Genomic DNA, 26,177 nt, shown 5'->3' on the forward strand with positions numbered 1-26,177 from the left:
CACAAATGTCTTGAAAGCTTATTTGATTCTCCATTTTGCTCCATGAAAGCAACTCCAATACAAGGTATAACACATTTATTTGATCTTTATGCAAATGTAACTTTAATTTGGCATGGTTCATTTTCTAAATTCGGGTGCTTCAGGTCTGAGCGTCATGTGATTTGGTAAGAGAAAAGGAAGGGCTGATTTCAGCTAATGACCTGTCTCCTGGCATGCCTCCTCAGAGTTCCTTTTGGATAAGACTATGTCACTTTCAGGATTCCAACACGGGATAACAATAGGAGGATGAGACATGAGAATCAATCCTTAAAATATCCTTGTTTACAAAGTAGATATCTATTGGAAGGGTCAGAGGTTTGCCCCATTTCATCCTCTTCCTTCTGATAGTGTGTTCAGTAGACTTGATAAAGAAAGAACTTTTGGTGGTAAATAAATTAAAACAAAGATAGAATATACTCACGCACAGTCAGTGGAGGGTGGAAAGACGCAGATCAAGAGAGAGTTTCCAAGAGAAGGTCCACATCCAATATTGGTAGTTTGATTTTGAGTTATTGAGATGCTGAAGCTCCTTCTAGCTTTCTGCCTCTATGTAAGGCTGAAACCAGTGACCTCACTTGGTAAGTAATAATGATAATGAATGTGCACCAAATGGGAGTTGGTATAACATAAACTCAATGGCTATTTTTGTGACTCCAAACTGTTTCTATTGTGAATCAGTTGAGCCATACGTAGATGTAAGTGGGCTACATTCACACAAAATCTTCCTCTGATATAATGTATTTCATTTTACAACATTTGATGAAAAATGGGAATTGCCTTTTTTGTGTGGTACATTATTGTTCTGTAGCATTAACATTTAACATGTTAAAAAGTTTCTATAATATAATTTTCTGCATACATTGAGATTTCTTTGCACTGCAGAATGCTTAGCAAATGAGTTTGCACATTTTCAGTTCCATTTTTTCAGGAGACCTACAGGTTTATTTGCCTGTTTGTCTGCTGTGAAAGTGGTTTCTGTGTTTTAAATAACGTCTGGGGTCCAAAAGCATGCCCTTGTAACACTTTTTTTGAGTTATCATACTAAAACTATTATTCTTATTAACACTTAACTTACTAAATTAGCTTACTTGATTCTCTGAAACAGAGGTGACTGGTGAACTCGGGCATATACACAAATGTAATTGATCCTGCTTGGTAATTAAAATGATTAGTTTCATTTAGAAGTCAGCCTACTAATTTTATCAGCAGTATTTTAACACAGTGCTGGGATAGCTAATTTAAATGTAAGTTAGCATTAAGTTCATTCAGCTTTTGTTATTTTATAACTGATGATTTAAAAAAATCATAGTAAGTAAGTTTTCAATTAAATAAGTGCTGGAAAATCTTGAAATAGTGTGAGAAAAAGATCTTAGAATTAATGCAGATTGGTTTTATTTTCTTAATTACATACTTTAGCGAATGCTGTAATAAAATACTTTGGGGATTATGTAGTAAAGATGGAGTTTGCAGAATGATTTAATTTCATTTTACTGACTTTATTTTATACAAGGTAAACACCTTAAAGTGATATTTTAGAAAGTCACCTCACTGATGCATCTATGCATAATGGAGGTTTGTTTCAATACTTATAAAGGGATTATCCTTTATAATTAGGATAACTCACTCACATCTCTGTGTATTGTAAAGGGACAATTTTAGCCAATTTTAACTAGAATAAGGGCCATGTTTGTCCTGCATTGTGGATTGATATAGCCAATAAGAAGTGATGCGTTTCAAGTGATCAAAGTGTCCTCTGCTATGGAAAAACAGAAATAGGTCCAGTGTCCTCCTGGGTTTTTACCCTCAATGCAACCATTAATTACCAGATCTGTGTAAGGGAGCTAATTAAATTCAGATTTTCCTTTCTCTTAGCTCTCGACCCATGTTCTGCATATATAAGCCTGAATGAACCATGGAGGAATACCGACCACCTGTTCAATGAATCCCAAGACAAACCTATGTGTGACAACCATCTGGAAGGAGAGTGGTATCGTTTCACTGGCATGGCTGGGGATGCTATGCCAACTTTTTGTATCCCAGAAAACCACTGTGGTACACATTCACCAATCTGGCTCAATGGGAGTCACCCCAGTGAATCAGAAGGTGTTGTGCAAAGGCAAGCGTGTGCTAGCTTCAGTGGCAACTGTTGCCAGTGGAACACAACTGTAGATATCAAGGCCTGCCCAGGAGGGTACTACGTCTATCGGCTAACTAAACCTGATGTGTGCTTCCATGTCTACTGTGGACGTAAGTTTTTAGCTTGATTTCAGATTATGTTTAGATTTTTTTTAGATTTATTTTTTAACATGCAATTTTTTTTAACATTTGCCAGATTTCTATGATATATGTGACTTGATGGAGTGCAGAGGCACATGCTTGGATACTGGAGACTGTGTTTGTGGAGCTGGAACTGTTCTAGGACCCGATGGGCAAACATGTCTTGGTAAGAAAACAACATCTGAAAGTGTCAACATAAGTAACAAACGATAACTAAAGAGATTCTGTTCAGTGCTTCTGATCACACCTTTTTGTTCTCTGTGCCAGTTTCAATTGTCTTTTAGAGTACCTGCTTCTTCTAGTGTCAGTTACCTCATCAGTTGCTGAATTTTCATTGTCTCTTCAAATTAAATGTTTGCACTAACCTGGTGGCAATTCGTACAGACCTAATTACAGCCACAGTACAAACAATATGTACTGAAGCTGTAAACGTAATAAATTGTACATGGGAGTTAGCCATGTCACGTTTCTCAAATTAACCAAAGTGTGTATACCTGCGAAATATAACCATTTTTTTAAACGTAGATAATTGGTTTAATGTCTCTGTCAAAGTGAAGCAGTTCTTGATAGGCAGATACATTATATTGACAAAAATATTGGGACACCTGTCTATTACATCAACAGGGACGTTTATGATATTGCATTCTAAATACATAGACAATGTTCCCGTTTTGTAGCTATAATAGCTTCCAATCTTCTAGGAAGAGTTTCTGCAAGATTGTGGAGTGTTTGTTTGAGAATTCTAGTCAGTTCATCTAGTGGAGCATTTGTGAGGTCAGGCACTGACGTTGGATGAGAAGGCCAGGCTCTCAATCTCTGTTCCAGTTCACCCCAAAGTTATTTAATGGGGTTGAGGTCAGGGCTCTGTGCCAGCCAGTCAAGTTCTTCCACACCAAACTCATCCAACCATGTCCTTATGGAGCTTGCTTTGTGCCTTTTGGGGCACAGTCATGCTGGAATAGAAAAGGGCCTTCCTGAAACTGTTCCCACAAAACTGGAAGCATAGCATTGTTCAAAATATGTTGGTATTCTGAAGGAGACAGAGATGTGTTTTTTCCTTTGCCTCTCTCTCCGTCCCCCAGTTCTGTGTACGCACACACATTGTATGCAATAAAAGCTGCTCTAAATTATAAAATAATCCTTGCTTGTCTGTAGAGGTAAATTAATCCACAGCCTTGCTTACAGATACTGAAATAACACAGAAGAACCTTGAGGTCCACAGGACACATGAGATTTGTACTTTTATTTAATATAATAAAGTCTTACTTAATGTATGGAAAATGTACTTTACTGTGGGGGGGGGGGTATGTGGAACAGCCTCCCAGTAGAGGTCACTTGAGGTCCACAAAACCACTAAGACCTTTATTTTTCTTTTCCTCATCTTTGGCTCTCTCTAATATACGTTGATTGAGATTTTTAAAGATATTATTAAACGTTTCATTTTAGAGTGATCTGTTTTTTTTTCTTTTGTTGTAGATAACCTTTTGCACCTTGTCCTTGTTTTCTTGTGAAATTTGTGTTTGCTAATACTTAATAAGCAGCTGTTAATTTTATTGGGCTCTGAATGCTTAACACATGTACCAACTTTGAACCTCAGCCACATTTTCAGAGAATGATAAAAAGTTTCATCGGGGATCGCCCTCGTTTTGGGAAATTCGTAAAAAGCAACTGAACAAATTTATACGAATTTGAAGTCTAATATATATATATACATGGTACATGTGTTAAGCATTCAGAGCCCAATAAAATAAACAGGTGCTGCTTATTAACTATTAGCAAACACAAATTTATTTAGATATATGTATATATATATGTGTGTGTGTGTGTGTGTGTATATATATATATATATATATATATATATATATATATATATATATTTGTGTATATATATGTATATATGCCAGTATATATGCAAATTTTGGCTTGATTATTTACTTTGGGAAGGTTTTGGACATTTCACAGTTTCAAGAATTATGTTTTTAATGCTGTATTTACTAATACACAATAACAATCGTATTTAATCAGAAGTAGGCGGAATGGAATAGACCACTTCCCAGCCCTGAAGCAAACAATATTTTGCCATGCAAATAAAACTTGTTTTAGGCCCTGTGCACTTCTAGTCTAATGTGTGATATGGTGTATAGAGGGTAGCTCTTGCAGTTAAATTAATAGTCTGTATCTCTGAGCTACATAATGGGCAGACATTAACAATGCATGCCTGTCACAAGAATATTTTTAGTTCCTATCTGCCAAAAAATCAGAGGCTGATTGATGGCACCTTTGCCATGAGATATGAGGCAGAAAAATCATTTGTCATCTGCTATTACTGATCCATTCATTTGGCCAAATCATATTAGAAAGATGTGAACATCAAGAGAGCTGGGACAGGGAAAGGGAATGAAATAAAATTCTGACTAAGGATTAAAACAGATGAAACGAATTGTAAGAGATATTGATTCAAAATCCATTATTTCCAAAGCTCTAGTGTCTTTTAAACACAAAATGCTATAGAAAATAAATGAAGAGCTCATGTTACAAAAATGTAAAGGTATGAAGATGTTATGGAGTCATGCTATACATAGAGCGTGATAGAATGAACCATGTGACCCTAGGAAGCCTTATTACAGGAATCTACTATGTGAAAAATATTACCCTGTAGTTTTAGCTGGTTTTGATACTGATAATAAAACAAATGATCCCACGCTTAACTGAAAGAGGATGTGTCATGGTGTCACGTAAAATCCATGTATTTAGCAGTCGCATGAGTTATAAATACCATAGTTCCTATTAGTTGAACTTTCAGTGCCGATATAGATGACAATATGACATTAACCTAAAACCTGGAATGTAGTAGACCGCTTTTATTCAGGGCATCCAGTCTACTTGTGTTACTGATTTGTGGGTACATGGTACATGGTTGAGTCATTTGTGGCCACATAGTCTTATAGACAGGACAAAGGGGCAACAGGTGAAGGATCAGGGTGCACAATTGCTGCACCTTCTACCAAACAACTGCGGTGTTTAATAGATTGTGAAAAGTGGGGTTGTGAACTGGAGTAGAGCCGTGTAAATATACATTCATCCCCTTCTTGAAGGACGTGTAAAAGGGCTTTTCATATGACTGATAATTGCAACTAGGCTCATGGAGAGCTAGGCCTTGGGTTTGGCTCAGTCTTATGTAAGCATTTTTCACCACTAGCCATCTTGCCACCTTCAATCGAACCCTGTTAGACATAGTATTATATAGAGACTGATGCAGGGAGTCAAAATGGGATTTTAGATTAAAGAATATATGAGCAGCGGTACCGAGATTAACGGACGACTGAAATAGATGAAAAGGTACATAAAAAGGACAAGCTTTAAGTTTCTGCGTTGAGTTCTTTCATGGCCTGATAATGAAAAGCAGCAATTAATACATGGTTTCTTGCCAAACAATGAACTTTGCGTACAGGAACACAAGGAGGGAAAACATGGCTAATTAAAAAACAAAAAACAAAACAGTAAGTAGCAGCTAATCATGAGTTGAGAATGAAATGGATACCTAGTGGGACACCGCTGTGATAATAATTATTTACATTTTTGTTTTAGATGAAAATGAATGTGAGCAAAATAATGGTGGGTGCAACGAGATTTGCGTAAACTTGAAAAATTCTCACAGATGCGACTGCGGAAAAGGACGGGTCCTGGGCAGCGATGGAAAGACATGTGAAGGTACAACATATTTATTACTACATACGTTGGTAACCTGCTAAGAGCATAATGTTTCATGAAATGAAAAGTGGTGGCACCAGCTCTGTGGACAGTTTCACAAAAAAAAACCCGCCCAACTACTAAATAAATAAATACATACAATTTCCCTTAAACATCCTCGAGAACAATGTAAAGGTAGCTTGTTTTAAAGAGACCTCTAGCAATCTATGCGAGTGAGGGCCAAGTAGTCCCTTTAAATAATCATTCCCCATCCCCTTGCAAATGGCATAGATGAATTAAGCAGAATCCCTCCTATGTTTGCCTCTTCCTCATCCCCCAACTATTTAGTTTGCAGAAGATGCGTTTGGCCAGACACATCTTCTGTAACGTGCACCGCTGTGACATGCCCCCTGTGGCATACCTACTGCCATTGCTGGCATGGTGAAATAGGTGGCTCCCTCAAACATGATGTGTTGCTGCTTCATAGCTTAGCATTTCCTAAACACTTCTTGTAGAATCTGTATAATTCCATCAAAGGGGACCTTGATTGGTACTGACTCCACAACCACCACCATCTTATCTCGTAGGGATTTTAGCCATCCTAATAGTGACTCAGAGGTGGGTTAAATAGGCTTACAACCCAACCCCATACAATTATACACTTGAAATAAAAAACACAACATAAATGTAGTTTTAAACAATAAATTAATTACGCTAAACACAAACATCTCCCATTTAACTATAACCAAGTTCAACAAAGTATCCAAAAACTATATGGGGCTGGTCTCCAAATGTTTCCAGGGCTGCTTTTCATTCCCAGTCCGGCCCTGGGTGAGAGTTCTGGGAATTCTAACAAGATTCCTATGTCCATGAACGTGCTGGAAGCACTCTCATTGGGTTTAACGGGAGAACTTTCCGACACTGAGTAACTGCTTTAAGCAATCAGTGCCATGAAAATGGGAGCATGGAGGGGACGGTGTGCTTCCACTTGGAGGTTGCATGCTGCTGTGTCTCATAAAGATTGTTTTTTCTTTGCTTAAAGGATACATAGTAAAGTACTTACAAAGTACATTAATATGCATTCTGTGTTGGTGAGGATGCATGTGACATTAAACTGTCCCTTTAACCTGAAAATGAGAAAATATCAATATATTCTCAATAAATCCCATTGTTTTAAAAATTATAAGTATATTCTCAATACACAAGAAAAAATCTAGCACAATATTTTCTCATCAAATAAGGTGGTATGCTTGCCCAATATGTGAAGAAAAGTTAAAAAAAAAAAGTATGGTTTCTATAGATTAGCAGGAACATTTTTCCTTTCATTTTTCATAAAGAAATAACTGCCCTGACAGATTGTTATTGCTTTGGGATCCTTTGGACTGGCTTTGAAACATAGTGTTATCTTCTTTACTCTACATGCTACTTTCTGATGGTTTCTATCTAAACAAGCTGTTTCCCCTTTGTCGCAATTCACCTGCAAATGGATTTATTGTTTTTAAAACTCTCTGGGGGTACAAATAAAAACACGATATGAGTTCATTTCTGCAGTTTACATATAGAAAAAATAAACACAGGCAACCCATCTTCCAGTTATTTAAAATCCAGTAATTTAAAGTTTATAATCAAACAAGTAGTGACATAAATCCTCAATAAATTTCCTGTATTATGCAAGAGTAATTGAGATTCATTTTTAATAGAGATTAAAAGAATACTCACCCCTCACTTGATCCCAGGAAAACAAGGGAAGAATCAAAACCAGAAAGTATATTGTGTCAGCACAGGGGTGCATACTCATTGGCTATAGTAACCCGGTGCATACATATACATAAAACAATAAGGCCTAGTACAATATATAAAACCAAAAGTATGTGGACATACCTCCTAAATATTGAGTTTAGGTGTATCAGTCACACCCATTCACACATAGGCTGCCATAGACAAATATTGGCCATAGAATGGGTAGTACTGAAGAACACTTAACATGACTTTAAGCATTGTCATAGAATGCCACACAAGTCAGTTCATGAAATCTGGAAGTCTGGGGTTGTTTTCAGGGTTTGGGCTAGGCCCCTTGGATCCAGTGAAGGATAATGTAACTGCTACAGCATACAAAAGACATTTCAAACAATTGTATGATTTATTTTTGCGGTACTAGCTTGGGAAACGCCTTTTCTGCCCATGTGCACAAAGCAATGTCCATAAAGATATGGTATAGAGAGGAACTCTAATGGCCCTGACCTTAACCCCACTGAACACCTTTGGGATGAATTGGAACACCGGTAGTCTTCTTGTCTAACATCAGTGCCTAACCTGATCCTTTGGCTGATGGGACACAAATTCACAAAGACATTCTTCAAATTCTCGTGGAAAGCCTTAAAGTGCTTGGTGACATAAGAGGGGACTGGGCAGGCAGGCAAGGAGTCTCCCCATGAATCCGTCATATCCCCACTCCCAAACTCAAACCTACCCCCACGTGTCTCCAGCCTCAGGAGGTTAACATGACATTCACAAGCATTAGAAACCTCATTCATAATATTCATAATATTGTTGAATAAACACACCCTAACTGTAAAACCCTCAGAGGAAAGAATAAAATGACATACTTGATAAAGCTCACTTGCTTAATATGTTACAGAGGCTAATTAATGCATTTATGTTCAATTATGTGATACCACTTTTAAATGTCTTAGTTTGGAATATTTCATTTTGTCCACTGACTAGCTATTTTTTTTTTTTTTTATCAGATATTGAAGGATGTCATAACAGCAATGGAGGCTGCAGTCATTCCTGTGTACCCATAGGTGACACATACCAGTGCCAGTGCCCAAGGGGGCTAGTCCTGTCTGATGATAACCACACCTGCCAAGGTACAGGAAAACATGTTTTCACTTTTTTTCACATTCGTACTTAGGTAATATTTTAAGGAAAATAAATAGAAACATATTTGATTATCAATCATACATTCCTATGAGAAAAGTAAAACCATTGTTAGATTGCCATTGGGTATAACTGCCTAGTATGAAGAAGATTAGATGGGAGTTTGATGCAGATGGAAATTGAGAACCAGTTTTGTATTGGGACAGCATTATCTTTTTAATATCACCATGTATTTGCTGACAAACATGTCCTGCTGTGCAATATCAATACTTTGTTCTTATTAGTGTTGAGCTTTGGATTGTGGTGGCAGTCCAAAAGTCAATTCTAAGATTATGACATCTTTGTATGATAAACAGCTCTTCTTTCTACAAAAAAGCCAACCCACTCCCCGATTTAGTTTTCTTTTAACCCTCTACCTAATGCAGCACATGTTGAATAAGCTTATTTTAGCCCTAGTCAGGGTCACCTTTAACATTAAAAAAGAAGCAAGTGCTTCAGATCCAGACTTACCTTAGGGAACCACGGCAGCTGTCTCAGGGTTACCTCAACAGCTTCCATAGTCTGAGGGAGGTCACTGATGCCCTATTATTAACCCGCTGGGATAGAATAGAGCTAAAACATGTAAAACAAGCAAAGTAATTTTTACTGAGTGTGAGCTCTTCTATTGTACTTGGGAGCAGTAAACATTAGCAACAATTTTAAAGAATTTTTAACAAGTGTAACCTCTGCATTTATCTAAAATGTGTATAAAATATAGAATTGCAACTCTGTCATCAAAGGCATTCTATTTTCATTCCATGTTCAACATATGAACATAAGACTGTGCCAATTACTACTTAATATGTCAGGTCATAAGGGATAAAAAATTGTGCAGATAGAAAGGGCTGAATGGGTAATATCAACCATCTAATTACGTTTCTACGTGAAACAGAACAACGTGACACAGGAATTACTATGATATACCAGGGGGCTTTCATGAGCACACATGTATCAAAATAAAAATAGTGTTTCTTTCTAGTAAACTAAGATTAATACCCAGGGTATCCACCAGACTCCACCAGACTCCAACAGAAGCAAGATGCCAAAAACCTGAAACAGAATGTTTGATTTTAAGAAAGAATATGTGGTGTCAGTTTATATTCAAAGTACACTCACTGGCCACTTTATTAGGTACACCTGTTCAATTGATTGTTAACACAAATAGCTAATCAACATGGCAGCTACTCAATGGATTTAGGCATGTAGACGTGGCCAAGACAACTTGCTGAAGTTCAAACTGAGCATCAGAATGGCAAAGAAATGGAATGTAAGTGACTTTGAACGTAGCATGGTTGTGTTTGCCAAACGGGCTGGTCTGAGTATTTCAGAAACTGCTGACCTACTGGGATTTTCACGCACAACCATCTCTAGGTTTTACAGAGAATGGTCTGAAAAAGAGAAAACATCCAGTGAGTGGCAGTTGTGTGGATGAAAATGCAATGTTGATGTCAGAGGTCAGAGGAGAATGGACAGACTGGTTCGAGATGACAGAAAGGAAACAGTAACTCAAATAACCACTCGTTACAACCAAGGTACGCAGAATACCATCTCTGAACACACAACACGTCAAACCTTGAAGCAGATGGGCTACAGCAACAGAAGACCACCCCCCGGGTGCCACTCCTGTCAGCTAACAGGAAACTGAGGCTACAATTCACACAGGCTCACCAAAAATGGACAATGGAAGACAGGAGGAACGTTGTCTGGTCTGATGAGATTCAGATTCAGATGGCACAGTCAGACTTTGGCATAACAAAAAACATGAAAGCACAGGTCCATCCTGCCTTGTATCAATGCTTCAGGCTGCTGCTGGTGGTGTAATGGTGTAAGGGACATTTTCTTGGCACACTTTGGGCCCCTTAGTACCAATTGAGCATTGTTTTAACTCGGCAGCCTACTTGAGTATTGTTGCTGACCATGTCCATCCCTTTATGACCACAGTGTACCCATCTTCTGATGGCTACTTCCAGCAGGATAATGCGTCATGTCCCAAAGCTCACATCATCTCAAACTGGTTTCCTGAACATGATCATGAGTTCACTGTAATCCAGTGGCCTCCACAGTCACCAGATCTCAATCCAATAGAGCACCTTTGGGATGTGGTGGAATGGAAGATTTGCATCATGTCCATATCTTTGAGGAATGTTTCCAGCACCTTGTAGAAAGTATGCCCCTCAGAATGAAAGCAGTTCTGAAGGCAAAAGGGAGTCCAACCCGGTACTAGCAAGATGTACCTAATAAAGTGGCCAGTGAGTGTTATATATCTTTTAGTATGTAAGGAGTGATTTTGAAACAAAACAACTCATTTATGACAGACATCAGTTCGGTATCTACGTTAATGTAAACTATTTGGTGGGCCTTTACCAAATCAGCCATGGCAATTACCATTAGTTGTTCTTGTTGCTTAAAAATATAAAGAGTAAAGAAACATACTTTACTACATTGAAATATTCACCACTACTGAATATATTTCACAGTTCCTGTCTTGTGCAAACCCAGCTCCATAGAAGTAGCTGTTCCTAAGGATCTAGTTGGAGGACTGGAACTATTTCTGTCCAATTCATCCTGCAAGGGAGTGTCAAATGGAACCCATGTCAACGTCAATTTCAACCTGAAGACTTGTGGAACCACCATCAATGTGTGTAGCCACAATATATTATTATATTATTTTTTTTGTCACAGATAAACATATAGTGGTATTCCATAATTCATAATTTGTGAGACCTAATTGCCCTGAGGATTCTCTCTCTCTTTCAAGCTCATGGTCTCTGCAGGTATGAGAAGAGTATGGTGCTTGGAAATGACACAATATTACAGCACTCTGCTTTGTGAAAACTTGGAGAAACCATTAGCTGAGGAAGAGCAGTCAGCAATGGCCAGAACATGAAACCATCACTGGATCTCATAAATCAGAATGTTAATTATGACTTGTTTTATGGGCCTAAATTATTTTCCTAAGTTTTTGTTTTAGTAAATAATGGTGCATTGACCCTACTAATTTTCCAGCTGTATTGTCAGCTATGTGGTAAACATTTAAAAATATAACAGAGATGGGCTACATTGCCAAATGATACCAATGAAGTCTTTGTCCTTTGTCTTATAGAAAATAAGTATATTGAGTACTTCAATTAAGTTTCATTATTATTCTTTCTGAATTTCCAGGTAGTAAGTGATAAAATTATTGCCACTAATCTTATTACGGGAATGCCGAAGCAGACTCCAGGCAGTAATGGGGATGTAATCATTCGCACCAGCAAGCTCCTCATCCCAGTGACCTGTGAGTTCCCCAGACTATACACAATATCTGAAGGCTATGTACCGAATCTCAAGAACTCACCCCTGGAAATAATGGGCCACAATCGAGGATCCTTCCCTTTTACCTTGGAGATATTTAAGGATAAGGATTTCGATGAGCCGTATAAAGAGAACTTGCCGGTGCTTAAACTTCGAGACTCGCTTTACTTTGGCATTGAACCCTTAATGCGTGTGAATGGACTGGAAACGTTAGTGGAGAGCTGCTATGCCACCCCAACATCAAAATTTGACGAGATTCTGAAGTATTATTTGATCCAGGATGGGCAAGTGCTTTATTCTTTCTACTAATCTATAGGATTCAATTTAAGCAAGCACTGGACGGGCTTAAATCTATCATAGGCCTAGCACAAGGGCAAAAAAAACAAATAAAGCTTGTAGTTTTACAGAAAGCAGGCTATTAAATTCAATGTTTTTCTGTTTCAATAACAAATATTTATATAAGCTCGAGAAAGCATTGGGAGCACAATATTCCTGCTACGCTTAAAATATTCAATTTTACAGAATGATACCAAGTAATATAAAAGAAACAAATTACTCTCTAAATTGCTGTGTGCCTTGTATACTTTTCAAATTATTACACGTATTATACTTTCTTTCCGTTTTCTTTCCAGTTGGGAAACTGGTTTAAATTATATATATTTTATATCGCTCTTAATATTTTAAAAAGTATTTATGTCCAGTGCCCTGTTCATTTTGTGTTTTAATTTTTTGGTTATATGGTAGACTATTTTTTCATTTCAGAGCCATGTATATAGACTGCTACTAAATAAACTAGATAGAATTTGCAGGGAAGAAATACAGGGATAAAACGAGTAGTTATTAACTATGTTATGTAATGTAAAATTAACTATTTTAACTTAGAAGGGATTTTATATTTTTAAGTACAATTTTTCTCAACTGGTCCTTTTCCTTATTTATTTTATTTATAGATGTGTTTCAGATGAGAGTGTGAAGCAATATACATCAAAGGATCATCTTGCAAAGCACTTTCAGGTCCCGGTTTTTAAGTTCGTAGGAAAAGATAACAAGGTAAATAGAAAGGAACTATACTGTGAGTAACGCTAATTTAAGTAACCAAACAGACCTATGCATAGTTTCACTTTTGTTTTGAGAATTGTACTTCCCAGCATGTGGGCCCAGGATCTTATGAACCATGAATAATTCAATGTTAAATATCATATGTCCTTTGTGTGTGGGGTTTTCTATTGTTTTATTTGAGACGATAACCAGGTTTTATACCTTAAACCAGTGGGGGGGAATTCATTTATGACATTAATAAATATAAGTGCGCACTATACCAACATAACGGTAGACAAGTAATAGGGTACTATCTTTAAATGTGGTGGTCTGGTTTTAAGATAATGGGTGGCTACCTGAATCTTTTTTTGATCATTTTATTGAAATTCTACAGTAGCCACAAGAATGTCTAGACTATGAAGGGGTTGTGGTGCTATCATATATATATTTTTTCTCTCATTGTAGAAGGACAACAGTAAGGGTAGCAGTTGTATAAAATACAACTCTGGGAGGCTGAGCCAAGTACCTGCCAAGTATCCCATATTTGTCCTATTTTAACATTGATCTGTGGCAGTGTAGAATTTCAGAACATTTGTTTTTTTTTCTCCCCGTCAGGAAGTGTTCTTACACTGCCAGGTCCTTGTATGTGGTGCAACAGATGAACGATCTCGATGTGCACAAGGATGTCGCAGGCGCATGCGCAGACAAGCAGAAATGGCAGAAGGAACTAGCCACCTGGCTAACCATATTCTTACTGGGGGACCTATTATTATAGACATGGAAGAGTAGCTTGCTCTAGAAATGCATGGCTGCATAAAAAGAATAACTGTCTGCTTACATCTACTCTTTTTTAAACTTTAGCTTCCCCTTCCATTTTGTCTCTTAAAAGAAGACTGATTTCATTAATATAACACAAAATATGACTACTTCAAAACTCCACATTTTTTTCACAAACCATTTCCAAAAACTACTTTTGCTTGCTCTTATGTGTCTATCATACCATGCCATTTCAAAGCATTGGATGTCTATATCTTTGTTGGTTGTTTAGCCACCAAACTGGGAATTTGCAGGAGATTTGAGCATTTCAACTCTCTGATACCCCAAATGAGTTACGACAGGTCAGTTCAGTCCGTCGTGCAGGAGAAACTCAATTGACTGGGCCCTTAATAAAGCATAGTGGAGAAATTGAAACATTCAACTTTCTTCCAAACTCCTCGATTATTGAATACATCCCACAACCTAATTTGCATTTTTGTATTTGAATTTGTTAATATCAAGATGTCTTCTTGTTCATGAATATATAAAATTTAATTATTTGCCATTAGGAATTACCCTTTTTTACCAATTATTTATATATCAGGGTTTTTATCTTATGACAGAAGAGATGTGTTATTTGTAAATGCTGTAACATCACCCTCTGATGTTTGGCTTTACTATGGTTTGTTATTGTTGCTTTTATATTTTATATATGAATTAACTGCTGCAAACATAAACTTATTTATTGCATTACCACCAAGGGTTAATACCATTCATGTAAATAGTGGCCAGATGGTAAATCTCGGGTTAAAAGTGTTGGTCCAAATATTCTGCTGAATCTAACACTTTTGTAACTAAATGCAGCGTGGCTTTCAAGGACAACTCTTCAAGGACTTCTGAACGCGCAGCCCCTTCCCAAAAAGTAATCATGTAAAATGTTGCTGCGTTCACAAAACCAGCCACAGATAATTCCCTTAGTAACTGAAAAGCACATTTTAAAACTTCCTGTACTGTTTTGTTTGAGGTTTATTTAACTCATATGCTAGACAGTCCAAAATATGTTTGTCTAAGTGGAACAGCACCTTTAATGCTTTCTATGTTATACTTTAAGAGAATAGACAGTTTGAGGAAAGAATAACATGGCAGATATCCTTAAGTGTCTGTGTTTGGGCCAAATTAGGGATGAAAAGCAGTCCTGGCACTTTAAGGCCTACAGCCGCTAGATGACGTACACATGGCCACATGTTACATGGTGTGTGGTTTTACATTTACAGCCGGCGACCGTACAGTGCAGGCTCCAATTTGCCTCTGGGGCAGCATTAAAGGTAAGTATAGGGGCGCTAGCACTCATTTGCCTTGCATGCCAGATGATCAATCTGGACCTACAAGAGCAAAGAATTTCTTCATTAAGATAGTAAAATTACAGATCTGCTAGGGTTTATTTGCTAGAATCTCCAATTAAGTTTTGTCTTAGCAGAATCTTTAATAAACTTAATTTGATCTATTTACTTACATTAACGGTGAAATGTATTTGTAAGTTTGTAATAACCATGAATGCTCGTGGTAACCGGAATGATTAAACCCTCGCACTCCTGTGGATGAAAAGCATTATCAGAGTTTTATGTAGCAGCAATATTTGTTTTTTCTGATTGCAAGTTGTATGTCTTCTTGAGTTTAACAGACATATTAAAAATACTTAAATATAATTAAATGTTTATGCTAATCTACACCGTTGGTTTATTATACACTAACCTTATAGCATGTAGCTAAATGTAACATTATTTTTCTGGTTTGTGAAAATCTTGTATGATTTTGCGGGAGTGGTCAAAAACAGGAGGAAATGTAGCTGCTTTCGTTATCGTGTCATGCCTTCTTATATTTGAGACGGCAGAAGAGGGACACTTGTAAAGAATGTGGTTAGGGTTGCAAGTTTCCTTTGACATTTTCTGTTCTTTTGTATTATATTGAGGGCTCTGCCATTTTGGAGTCCTTAAGCTCAGCAGTGAAGCACCAAAAAATCCCCTGATTGTATAGATACTGTAGCTGCTTCGCTACAAAAAGGTAGGCCCACATGAGAAAGGAGACGCCGATTGTCTCTCCCGAGTGATTCTGGGCTGCTGATGAGGCTGCTACTAGCACTGAGCCTGAGGACTCCATTATAGCAAAGAGTCTTTTGACTCTAGAACTTGTGTACCAATTTTGACTCTCATTATAGCTATCACAAAATGTTTCAGGGCTTCTACAACAACACAAGTGTCCTTAAATGCATATGAGCGTATCTGTTTCCGGGGGCATTTATCATGCATGTTAATGTATGTAAAAACTCTGCTTATTTCTAGACATTCCCTGGTATTGTCATTTTAGTTTCTTCTAGCGTTTACACCACATCTATTACATTCTTCCCTCTGTGCTCTGATCTGTCAAGCACTTTAACATCACAATTTTTCTGTTTTACAGTATTTGTTCACTGTGATAAGATTGTAAAGTATGATGTTAGTGAGTGTCACTGCATTAAACTAGTGTGTGTGTGTGTGTGTGTGTGTGTGTATGTTACTGTATGATGTGCAGGGCCGGCCCTATAATGGGGCAGACTGGGACAATTGCCCCAGGCGGCACTTTAGAAGGGGCGGCACTTTGCCGCCCCAAGCGCTTTTTTTTGGTTTTTTTTGAAGCGGAGGAGAGAGAGAGGGGCACCGAGTGGTTTTCGCTTACCCGCTCGGCGCCCCTCTTTCTCTCTCCTCTGCGGTGAGTCTCCCTGTTCGGTCCCGGTGCCGGCTTGTAATGCAGATCGCCGGAAGTGACGTCAATTTCCGGCGCTCAGCATTACAAGCCGGCACCGTGGCAGAGCAGGGAGACTCGCCGCAGGACTGTTTAAAGGTAAGTACCGGGGGGGGGATCGTAGATTATGGCGTCGGCGAAGTTTAAAATGCCCCCCCGGCGTCGGCGGCGGGGGGGCGGCGTTTTAAACTTCGCCCCAGGCGGCGTTAAGTCTTCGGCCGGCCCTGATGATGTGAATGTTTTACTGAGAGGGTGGTAGGTAGGTAAGTAGAGCAGCCCCCTAGCACAAATGGTAGAGGCTAATACAGTGGGGAATTTAAACATGCAAGGGATAGACACAAAGCAATGCTAAATCTATCAAGGACTGGGTCTTTACATCAGAAAAAAAGACTAGATAGGGCCTCTGCGTGGTTCTAAGCTCCCTTGAGAAGGGCTCTCCTCAACTGTTGTTTCTACTTGCTATGCTAACATTTAGCAGAATTTGTATATTTCCAACGCTTCTCCTGTATAGACTGTTTTTCCAACTGATCTTTGGTACCAGCTGGTGTTGGGAGAGTCAGGCGTGGTTGTTGGTTTTGCATGAATGTAGACCCCTGCAGCAGTGAAATTCACCAGAGCTGCTGCTTCTTCAAAGGACAATGGCTAAACTACTCACTTAATTCAGTAATTCTCATTCCACTTGTCCCTAAACACTGCTTTAATATACAGTTTTTAAGTCCCTCTTTGCTGTAAAACTCATCAAGTGATGATAGTCTCTAGCTGTTCAACTGAACAGACAATAAATATATAGAATAAGTTTACTATAAAGAATGTGAATAGTCTATGAGCTAGAATTTAATTTATTAAATTGATTGATTTACCCTCTTTCCTATATATCAGGGGGGCTTACTATCAACTTATTCACAGCAAATCAACTCTACATTTTGAGGCTAGGCTATTGTAGTTTCCTGAATAATAAACAGGAATTTAAGTAAAATAGAAATAAAAAATCCATAATTATACAAAAATCCATAATTATACAATAATTTTTACAATTGATCTTATCACCATAGCTATAGATTGATGTCAAGTTTAAAACAGATAGAATACTACATGGCTGTTCCTTACAAATTATTTTTTTACTAGAAGTCCACAAAAACCATAGATAGTAAAAGAAAAAGGGCTTTTGCACTGGCCCAGGTGCTTTGCACAACATCATAAGTCCATCATATCTCCCTTTGCATGGAAAAGTGAGAGATACATGGTACATCTTAATAAAACACTGAGCAGAAACTTCTTTCAACTTTATCCTACACGTACAATTGGATCTGTATTGTAAAATGTTTAGATTTGCATTGTGGTCAGATAAATCTGTTATTACATGACATATAATTATTTTTACCCTTGGTTTTAGCGAGTAACCCGTCACGTAGCTCACCACTCTGAAACCTTTTATGGTACAATGCATCTGACTGAATTGTGCAGTTCTCATACTCCTAGGATTCATTTCTTTTTAACAAAAGATTTAGAACCTGAGGAGTTTTGTGGCTTAGATAACAAATACCTAAAATGGAAAGTAGCCCAAATGAATACATAGTTATAGTCTAGTAGCTTTTCTCCAAAGGAATAATTTAGTTCTTTGTATTGACAAGCTGCACGGTTCTGCAATGCCCAACAGAGTCTTGGAAATGATCAGATCATCTTCAGTGTCCGGTGGAATTAGCGATGTCGAGCTCAGAGTTCATCCCGCTCTTCCTCATTGCAAATACAGGATGATCTCTGACTGTTCATGAATGGTTTGCATCCCAGGGTCCACACTGTATTGAATACAGTGTCTGCTACAGCTTCACAGGCTGCAGAAAAGCAAAAGACAATACGCATGTGAAAAAGTATTTCTTATGTATATACCACCAGGTTGGTCCTATACCAGATAGCCCCCCATGTGCATCATTCATGCATCCAACCCTCACACGTAAATTCCCTCTCCAAACCTCATGCATTGCAGATTGCTGTGTCACCTGGCACTGTATACTGGCCACCAGTTGCCAGGATAAAATGGTCGTATGTTCCCCTGCTACTAATCTGAAATTATGCCTTTTGTCTTCTACTGTTTATTTGTCCAAGTCTCGGCTCTAGTTCTCGTTAAACAGCTTTACTTGTTACTCAATGTTTCTGACAAATCCACTTACGTCCAAAAGCCACCAGGGAATTTATCATGATATCTATAAACCTTTAGGTATGATAGGAATCTGAAAGCAATGTTCAGAAATTACATGTGCTTTTTATATACTGTTGTAGATACGTTTCTTTGGACTCATCAGCGCTGTATACAATAATAGCATTATTACAAAGGTTTACCTAAATCTAGAAGAGCTAGTGGAAAAAGGGATGGTTTCTATAGTATTATTCTAGGTTATTAATCTGATGGACACCACATAACATGTTTTTGTCAAAGACAACCAATTAATGGCCATAAACGTCTAAATGGTCGAAAGCAGTTTGAGATTTATATGTTGTGGTATTTTTAGTTTACAACAGCCATTCTCATATTGTGATGTGTTCATTTTGGGATTGGGTGCAATACAGTGTCTGTATGAAGGAGTGTGGAATTAGTACTTGATAATAACCATAGTAACAATCAATTGGTGTAACTAACCTTCCACTTTAGAGACAAATCCAAGGCTCTTCTTAAGGTCTGAGCATATGGAGTGGAGGCACCAGCGGAATTTGGCATCACACCTGTATTTGTTGGCCCCACAGGTGTCATAACAGATATCCAGCTGGTTACAGCATTTAGTCATTGCTGGGATACCCATATCCAGCTGCAAAAAATAGACAATAGCTTGGGTTTAAGTTAACCAGTAACAAACACAATTACACGGAACCCACCCATGTCCAGAGAGCATGAGCCTCTCCATGAGAAATGGAAGAGAGATTAAGGTGGAGGACAGGAGCAAAAAAGAAGTTGCGTAATCACAATTCCAAGTGGGGCACCAGTGTCATATATTATGCCTTTGAAATAAATACAGAATTACTGCAGCAAATCAAGGATCATACCTTAGTCAAGGCAAAGTAGCCTGTTGGGTCAAACTTCATCTCAACAGTCTCATATGCCTTGACCTTGCAGAAGGGCTAGTATAATGACTTTCGCTACTATGATTCTCAGAGGTAGGCACCTAGTTCATCCCAGCCATCTCCTGTCTTTAACCACTCACACAATTAAGTTTAATATATCTTTATTTCACAGTAAAAAGCACTACCTTCAAACCCCTGTGGCTCTTGTTTATGAGTCTAGAATGCTAACATCACAAATCCCGATTCTAAAAATGGCATGTTTCCCGCAGGAAATCAATAGCAAATAAACAGATATGGTGTCCAGCTGGCACTGTCTTTACTCATAAGATCAATTCTTATGTCAAAGTAGTCTGCTAGATACATTAATATGACAACGAAGGCAGATCAAATGTAGCACTGAGAAATATTTTATTGTATGGAACACTGGAACACATAACTCTCTAAATTAACTAGTGATAGCTATAAATGGGCCATAGACACTAGTCAATATAATGTACTCAATAATACATTATTATATCATGTTACCTAAGGCAACCTTTTTCAAGATCTAGCATAGCAATGCATGGGGGCCTGACATATAGTTTTAGGTTTCACCTAGATCTTCAATAATGATTCTATCAATATAATAGTAATAACAATAATTTTGTCATTTTGTACAATAATTTTTTCCCCTTATTGGGGTACTCTTTGAGATCTGATCGTCTTCCAAAATGAATCAAGGAATGTTTATTCCACTAACATATGAGCATCAAACATTTGGGGGTTTGTAGGGCTAACCTCTCTATGCAGTCCTATGGAGTTATAAAGCCATCACCTGCAGGCAGAGCAGTTTAGTTAGAAAAGCTATGGACAGTAATGAGGTCTTAAAGACAATTACTTGCCCCTGGTAATATGCTGTGTCTTATTTAGGGATAATCTCATATGGTAGGTGGCTCCCTCAAACACGATGTGCTGCTGCGTCATAGCTTCGCATTTCCTATACACTTCTTGTAGAATCTGTATAATTCCATCAAAGGGGACCGTGATTGGTACTGACTCCACAACCACCACCATCTTATCTCGTAGGGATTTTAGCCATCCTAATAGTGACTCAGAGGTGGCTTAAATAGGCTTACAACCCAACCCCTCCAATACAATTATACACTTGAAATAAAAAACACAACATAAATGTAGTTTTAAGCAATAAATTAATTACGCTAAACACAAACATCTCCCATTTAACTATAACCAAGTTCAACAAAGTATCCAAAGACAAATGTTATCTTTGAAAAAAGAAAAATACAAAATAAATGTATCTTTTCTGTTAGATGTTTCCGGATATTACAGAAACAATCTAGAACATTGCTGCCTGATGCCAAGGTAGGAGTTGCAAAATAGAAATTCTGATGATAACCAATAATAACCATTCATAATGAACAAATGAAGTGAGGAAGTTGAAAACACAATTCTCCTGCCCACTCCTACGCTTTAGTGAATATACCTACATTGCAGACCCAGTGCACCCCAACAAGTACATTGGAGGGTAATATAATAAAATATAGTAGAGGAAAGCCTGGTAACACATACAAATTTGTATTTTAAGAAGTTTTTTTTCCCCCGCACACCACTGATTTTTTGGCTTATTTTTGAGTTGTTATTTTTAATATAATGCGTAATTTAAGTCAGCAATGCATTTATTTTCATTGTTTTTTTTCCTTGCAGTATGTATTCTTTATCCTATAGCACGGTATTTGTTTTATTAAACAGTTTCAAGTTTATCTTCTTAACCAGTTTAATTATGAATTTGAAGTATAGCAATCTAAAGTGATCCCCAACAGTAGGCTCATTAGGGTTAATGGCTAAAGCTTCCGAGCATATACAATAGATGTTAGCTGTACATACACTCTCTGGTACCTTGAGACCAAGAAAATAAGAGCTGCAGCCGTTGGGTTCAGGTGGCTTGTAGTCAGGTCTGGGCAGTGGAGCTTTACCTGAATTTAGGAAATAACAAAATTTCCAGTGAGCTTACACATAAATAAAACAGTGTTAGTGCGAAACGCATTGGAGACAACAGAACTCTTTGAACAGTGTATGCACACAAAAAAAGGGGAAAATCCTGGAATTAAGAGTTGATGCAAGGCTTAGAAGCTCATAACAGGCCACACTGAGCACTGGCATCAGAACTTAGCTGTCTGATGTATTAAGCTAACATGTTTTATGAGTTGATTCATATGTTTGGCCACGGTAATCAATACACTATGACCTCTTATAACCTGCATCTGTGTGCGTTTATTTTAATACAATTTAATGGCTATTCTGACATTGTACCAGTCATCGGTATTTGGCCAGGGCAATGTACTGCTTAAAATGGAGCTTTAGTCAAATAAGTGTCGTATTTTTTCAGGCCCATATGATGATTTCAAACCGTAAACTCAATGGTCAGATACAATTATATAATCTCAGAGGTTACTATAGAATTCTCAATGGAAATCATTGCTTTCCTTTAATCTAAGTGTGTGTTTATCAAGCAGTCAACATGTGTTATTCATATGGGGTCTGTTAAGACTTTCAATGAGATAACCTTATTTGTAAGTATGTGTTGCACACGTACCAATCAATGATTTTAAAAGGATATTAAACCTTATATTAGCAACAAAACATTAGTTACACTATGAAGCTTCTTGAATCTTTTTTTAATATCAGCCATTGTCCTGCACATTTAAAACATTGACTCATTATTTTCCAAGTTTGCCCACATAAAGAAGATCTCTTTTCCCAACTATCTCTCACAGCTCTGTACATAAACTCTATACAAAGCCCATCCCATGCAGTCAGGCAAACGCACGATGTTTACCAAAGAGTAACAATGCACATGACAATTGAATGGTCATGTTGGTGTCTACGACAAAGAGCGGAACCTGGTATCCGTTCAAATGCCAAAATTGTGCAATGTTTTGCTGTGTGTTGCACAATTATTTTGCACCCAGAGGGTTAAAATGAGCCCTTGGAAATATTTTTTCCTGTGTGCGAACAATCACTTTGCAGAGTGAGATAACAAATAATTAGAATTAAATTTGTATAAAGTTGAAAAATGTCAACCTCTATTGGGATAGAGCTAAAATGTAACAATTAAATTAACTTCCGACAAACTTAAACACATGCAGTTTACACACACACTATTATTATTATTATTTATTGTATTATATAGCCCCATCATATTCCGATGTGTCATTAAGACATAAATACATAAATTACAAAAATATCATGAGAATACATTTTGCTTTTCTATAGATCGTACAAGTGTAGATTCATATTCTATATATATATCAACAATATTCTATATTTATACAAAAACTATAGCAACGCAGATACAAATAACTGCGAACATACCATATCGGCATTTGTATTGACAAACTCCATTTCTTCCACCAAGAAGTTCCAGAAAGGAGTCAAAAACGCCATTGACTGCTTCAAATCCATCTCGTATTGTTCCAAGGCCCCAGTCTGATGAAGAGTCCTCTGGTGGGATCTGGTTGGTGGTACTATTTTGAGTGGTATCTTCTGTGCAGGTCCCTCTATTTAGGGCCAAGCAAATCACAAGAATGCAAAAATATACCTTCATTGTGTGTTTAAACCTGCGGAATCCAAGTGACCAGGTCAAAGCACTGGACTGGAAGATTTCTATTTGTTATGAGACTGTGATTTGTACAATCCCTGAAAGTGGACTTTACACATTGCAATAGTAGCCGAGGTGAGGTAACAACAATAAAAAAAAAGAACACTGGTCAAAGGTTGGTCTTGGTTGAAGACGAGCAATTCCTAATTAGACATTGAACAGGGGAAAAAAAGTACTGAATGGACTTAAATTACACAAATATACATTGAATATATAAGAAGATGCTGTTCTGTTTGCTCTACTGTACTTGACACTTTTATAACTAAGTGCAGCATTTGTTTGTAATACTTTAGAATCAATATTTCTGCAATGTAAAATTTAGTCACATTACATATATTTTGGGGAATGATCAGCATGCAGCAAAAAAATGCCTCCTAATTTGTTCTCAGTTATACTTGTTAACCCTTCAAAGGACAGAATAAAATTATATTTTTGCCATAGTTTATTTGCTTAACTCGCTAGAGAGTACAGTTAATGTTAATTGAGCTTTGTATAAGTGGGACAGCATCTTTAACAGACAAGCCTTCGTGGATGTTGGAACTGAGAAAACCAGACTCACCCTTCTGTCCTAAAAGAGATGCCCTAGCCCCAGGATCTAACCTGCTTTAAGGGAATCTTTTCATCAAAAATCATACACTTTACAGTTTAGTATACTTAACTTATGCAAGGGTGTTTACAAATAAAAAAAAAAAACAAGGTTTATTAGAAACTGCAATAGTAGCAGTGATAATATATATATATATATATAGTGATAAGTTATTCGTTTAAGACTACTTTTATATGTAAATCAATCATTTAGTATTTATAATTAATCCCCTGAGTTCAGTAACACACTCATCCCTAACATACTATTTATTTTATTTAATTTTTAACCTTTTGGGTTGGGCAGAGTTTTTTTTTTATTTTTTTTTAATGAAACTTCTAGTGGGAGTAGTGTGCAGGAATAGACACCAACATTGTTCTTGGTGGCCATTCACTGGGGTCTGTGGCAAACAATTTTATGATGTTCTATGAATCTTCACAAACCTTGCCACGGACACTTTGCCTATGCCTAGTAGTATGAGGTACTTCGCTACAGGGGGGGCAAGGAACCCCCCCCCACCGAATTTGGAACCACCCAATGGATTGCCCAGGACAGTCACGCAATGGGACTTTAAGTCCCGGGCAGCCTCAAACGTTTTTTTGTTTTGTTTTGGTTTTTTGACGCGGAGGAGAGAGAGGGGCGCCTAGCAACTGCTCGGCCCCCCTCAGTCTCCTCCACGAAGCCTCTACCTCCATCGCGGTGCCGCCGTTTCATGCTGAGCGCCGGTATATGACGTCATATAAAGTAGCGGGCGCCGCGGCAGAGCAGGAAGCCTCGTTCCCCGGCCGCAGGTGAGTGAACTACAAAGGGGGAGAGGGTAGATAGTGAGTAGGGAAAGAAGAGTAAGAGGGGTTAGAAAGTTATAAGGGAGGCAGAAGGGGTAGAAAGTGATAAGGGAGGGAGAGGGGGTAGAAAGAGATAAGGGAGGGAGAGGGGGTAGAAAGAGGTAAGGGAGGGAGAGGGGGTAGAAAGAGATAAGGGAGGGAGAAGGGGTAGAAATTGATAAGGGAGGGAGAGGGGGTAGAAAGTGATAAGGGAGGGAGTGGGGGTACATAGTGAGAAAGAGGGTAGTAAGACAATTGAATTGAAGTAAAGTGTGAATGAGTGAGATGCATTGTCTGAATGAGGGAGAGCATGAGTTAATATGTGGATGAGTTGTCTGAATGAGGGAGAGCATGAGTTAATATGTGGATGAATTATCTGAATGAGGGAGAGCATGAGTTTATATGTGGATGAATTATCTGAATGAGGGAGCGCATGAGTTAATATATCAATGAGTTGTCTGAATGAGGGAGAGCATGAGTTAATATGTGGATGAGTTGTCTGAATGAGGGAGAGCATGAGTTAATGTGTGGATGAATTGTCTGAATGAGGGAGAGCATGAGTTAATGTGTGGATGAATTGTCTGAATGATAATTGTGGAAGGGCAAAGATGGCACTAGCAGGATGTTTGAGCCTTGGGGACCATGATGGTACAGGCAGGGTGTAGATGGGACAAAGATGGCACAGGCCAGGCTGTTTGGGGACAAAGATGGCAAATCTTATGTGTGTTATCTGGGTGCTGGCCAGGTTCTATGTGGTTAGTGTGGACACCAGGGCTGGCTTTGGGGTGTGCAACCTGTGATCTATGCCTGTAATTTAGGGGGTTCTAAATATACCTTTAATGCCGAGTTTTTATGTGAATTCCAAATGATCTGTACCTGTAAAGATGGGTTTTTGTGTTATTCTGTAGATCCATATCTGCTATGCTATGTTTCATATATTATTATTGTATACCTGCAAATACAGGATTTGTATGTCTGATTCTGTTTATTTGATCTATACCTTCAGTGCTGAGATCACAAGTGAATTTCAATTGATCTATACATGCAAAGCTGAGTTTGTGTGTTAATGTGTTGATCTATACCTGCTATCGGCAGCAGGGTCTAATATTGATATATATATATATATATATATATATCAGCAGCAGGGAATAATATTAATATATATATCTGCAACTGGGACAAATATTAATATATATGGGCAGCAGGGGCTAATATATATATATATATATCGGCAGCAGGGTCTAATATTAGGCCCTGAAATCATCTAGTG

At 37.9% G+C, this 26,177-nt stretch overlaps 2 protein-coding genes and 1 long non-coding RNA gene across 4 annotated transcripts; 2 read left to right on the top strand and 1 right to left on the bottom strand.

Annotated features, from left to right (window-relative positions):
• The first annotated feature begins 164 nt into the window (after nucleotides 1-164).
• Nucleotides 165-14,191, top strand: OIT3 (oncoprotein induced transcript 3). The gene is made up of 9 exons (XM_053451319.1): nucleotides 165-617; nucleotides 1,912-2,286; nucleotides 2,372-2,482; nucleotides 5,905-6,027; nucleotides 8,754-8,876; nucleotides 11,403-11,563; nucleotides 12,088-12,503; nucleotides 13,170-13,269; nucleotides 13,873-14,191. The coding sequence occupies exons 1-9, from the start codon at nucleotides 557-559 to the stop codon at nucleotides 14,044-14,046; spliced, it is 1,644 nt and encodes a 547-aa protein (XP_053307294.1). The 5' UTR covers nucleotides 165-556; the 3' UTR covers nucleotides 14,047-14,191.
• Nucleotides 14,192-14,989: 798 nt separating this feature from the next.
• LOC128469493 (uncharacterized) lies at nucleotides 14,990-15,740 on the top strand. Its single transcript, XR_008345943.1, has 2 exons — nucleotides 14,990-15,301; nucleotides 15,381-15,740. It is a non-coding gene; the product is annotated as an uncharacterized LOC128469493 (long non-coding RNA).
• Nucleotides 15,741-17,614: 1,874 nt separating this feature from the next.
• PLA2G12B (phospholipase A2 group XIIB) lies at nucleotides 17,615-23,517 on the bottom strand. 2 transcript variants are annotated; one of them, XM_053451325.1, is made up of 4 exons: nucleotides 23,215-23,517; nucleotides 21,739-21,815; nucleotides 19,427-19,592; nucleotides 17,615-18,623 (listed from the first exon to the last, which is right to left on the bottom strand). In XM_053451325.1, exons 1-4 carry the CDS (start codon nucleotides 23,444-23,446, stop codon nucleotides 18,505-18,507), a joined length of 594 nt encoding a protein of 197 aa, XP_053307300.1. In that variant the 5' UTR covers nucleotides 23,447-23,517; the 3' UTR covers nucleotides 17,615-18,504. The 2 variants fall into 2 exon arrangements, with proteins under 2 accessions (XP_053307300.1, XP_053307299.1); XM_053451324.1 differs by having other exon boundaries at nucleotides 21,727-21,815.
• Between the last annotated feature and the right edge of the window lie 2,660 nt (nucleotides 23,518-26,177).

Source organism: Spea bombifrons, chromosome 11 (assembly GCF_027358695.1).
Source record: "Spea bombifrons isolate aSpeBom1 chromosome 11, aSpeBom1.2.pri, whole genome shotgun sequence".
Lineage (NCBI taxonomy): Eukaryota > Metazoa > Chordata > Amphibia > Anura > Pelobatidae > Spea > Spea bombifrons.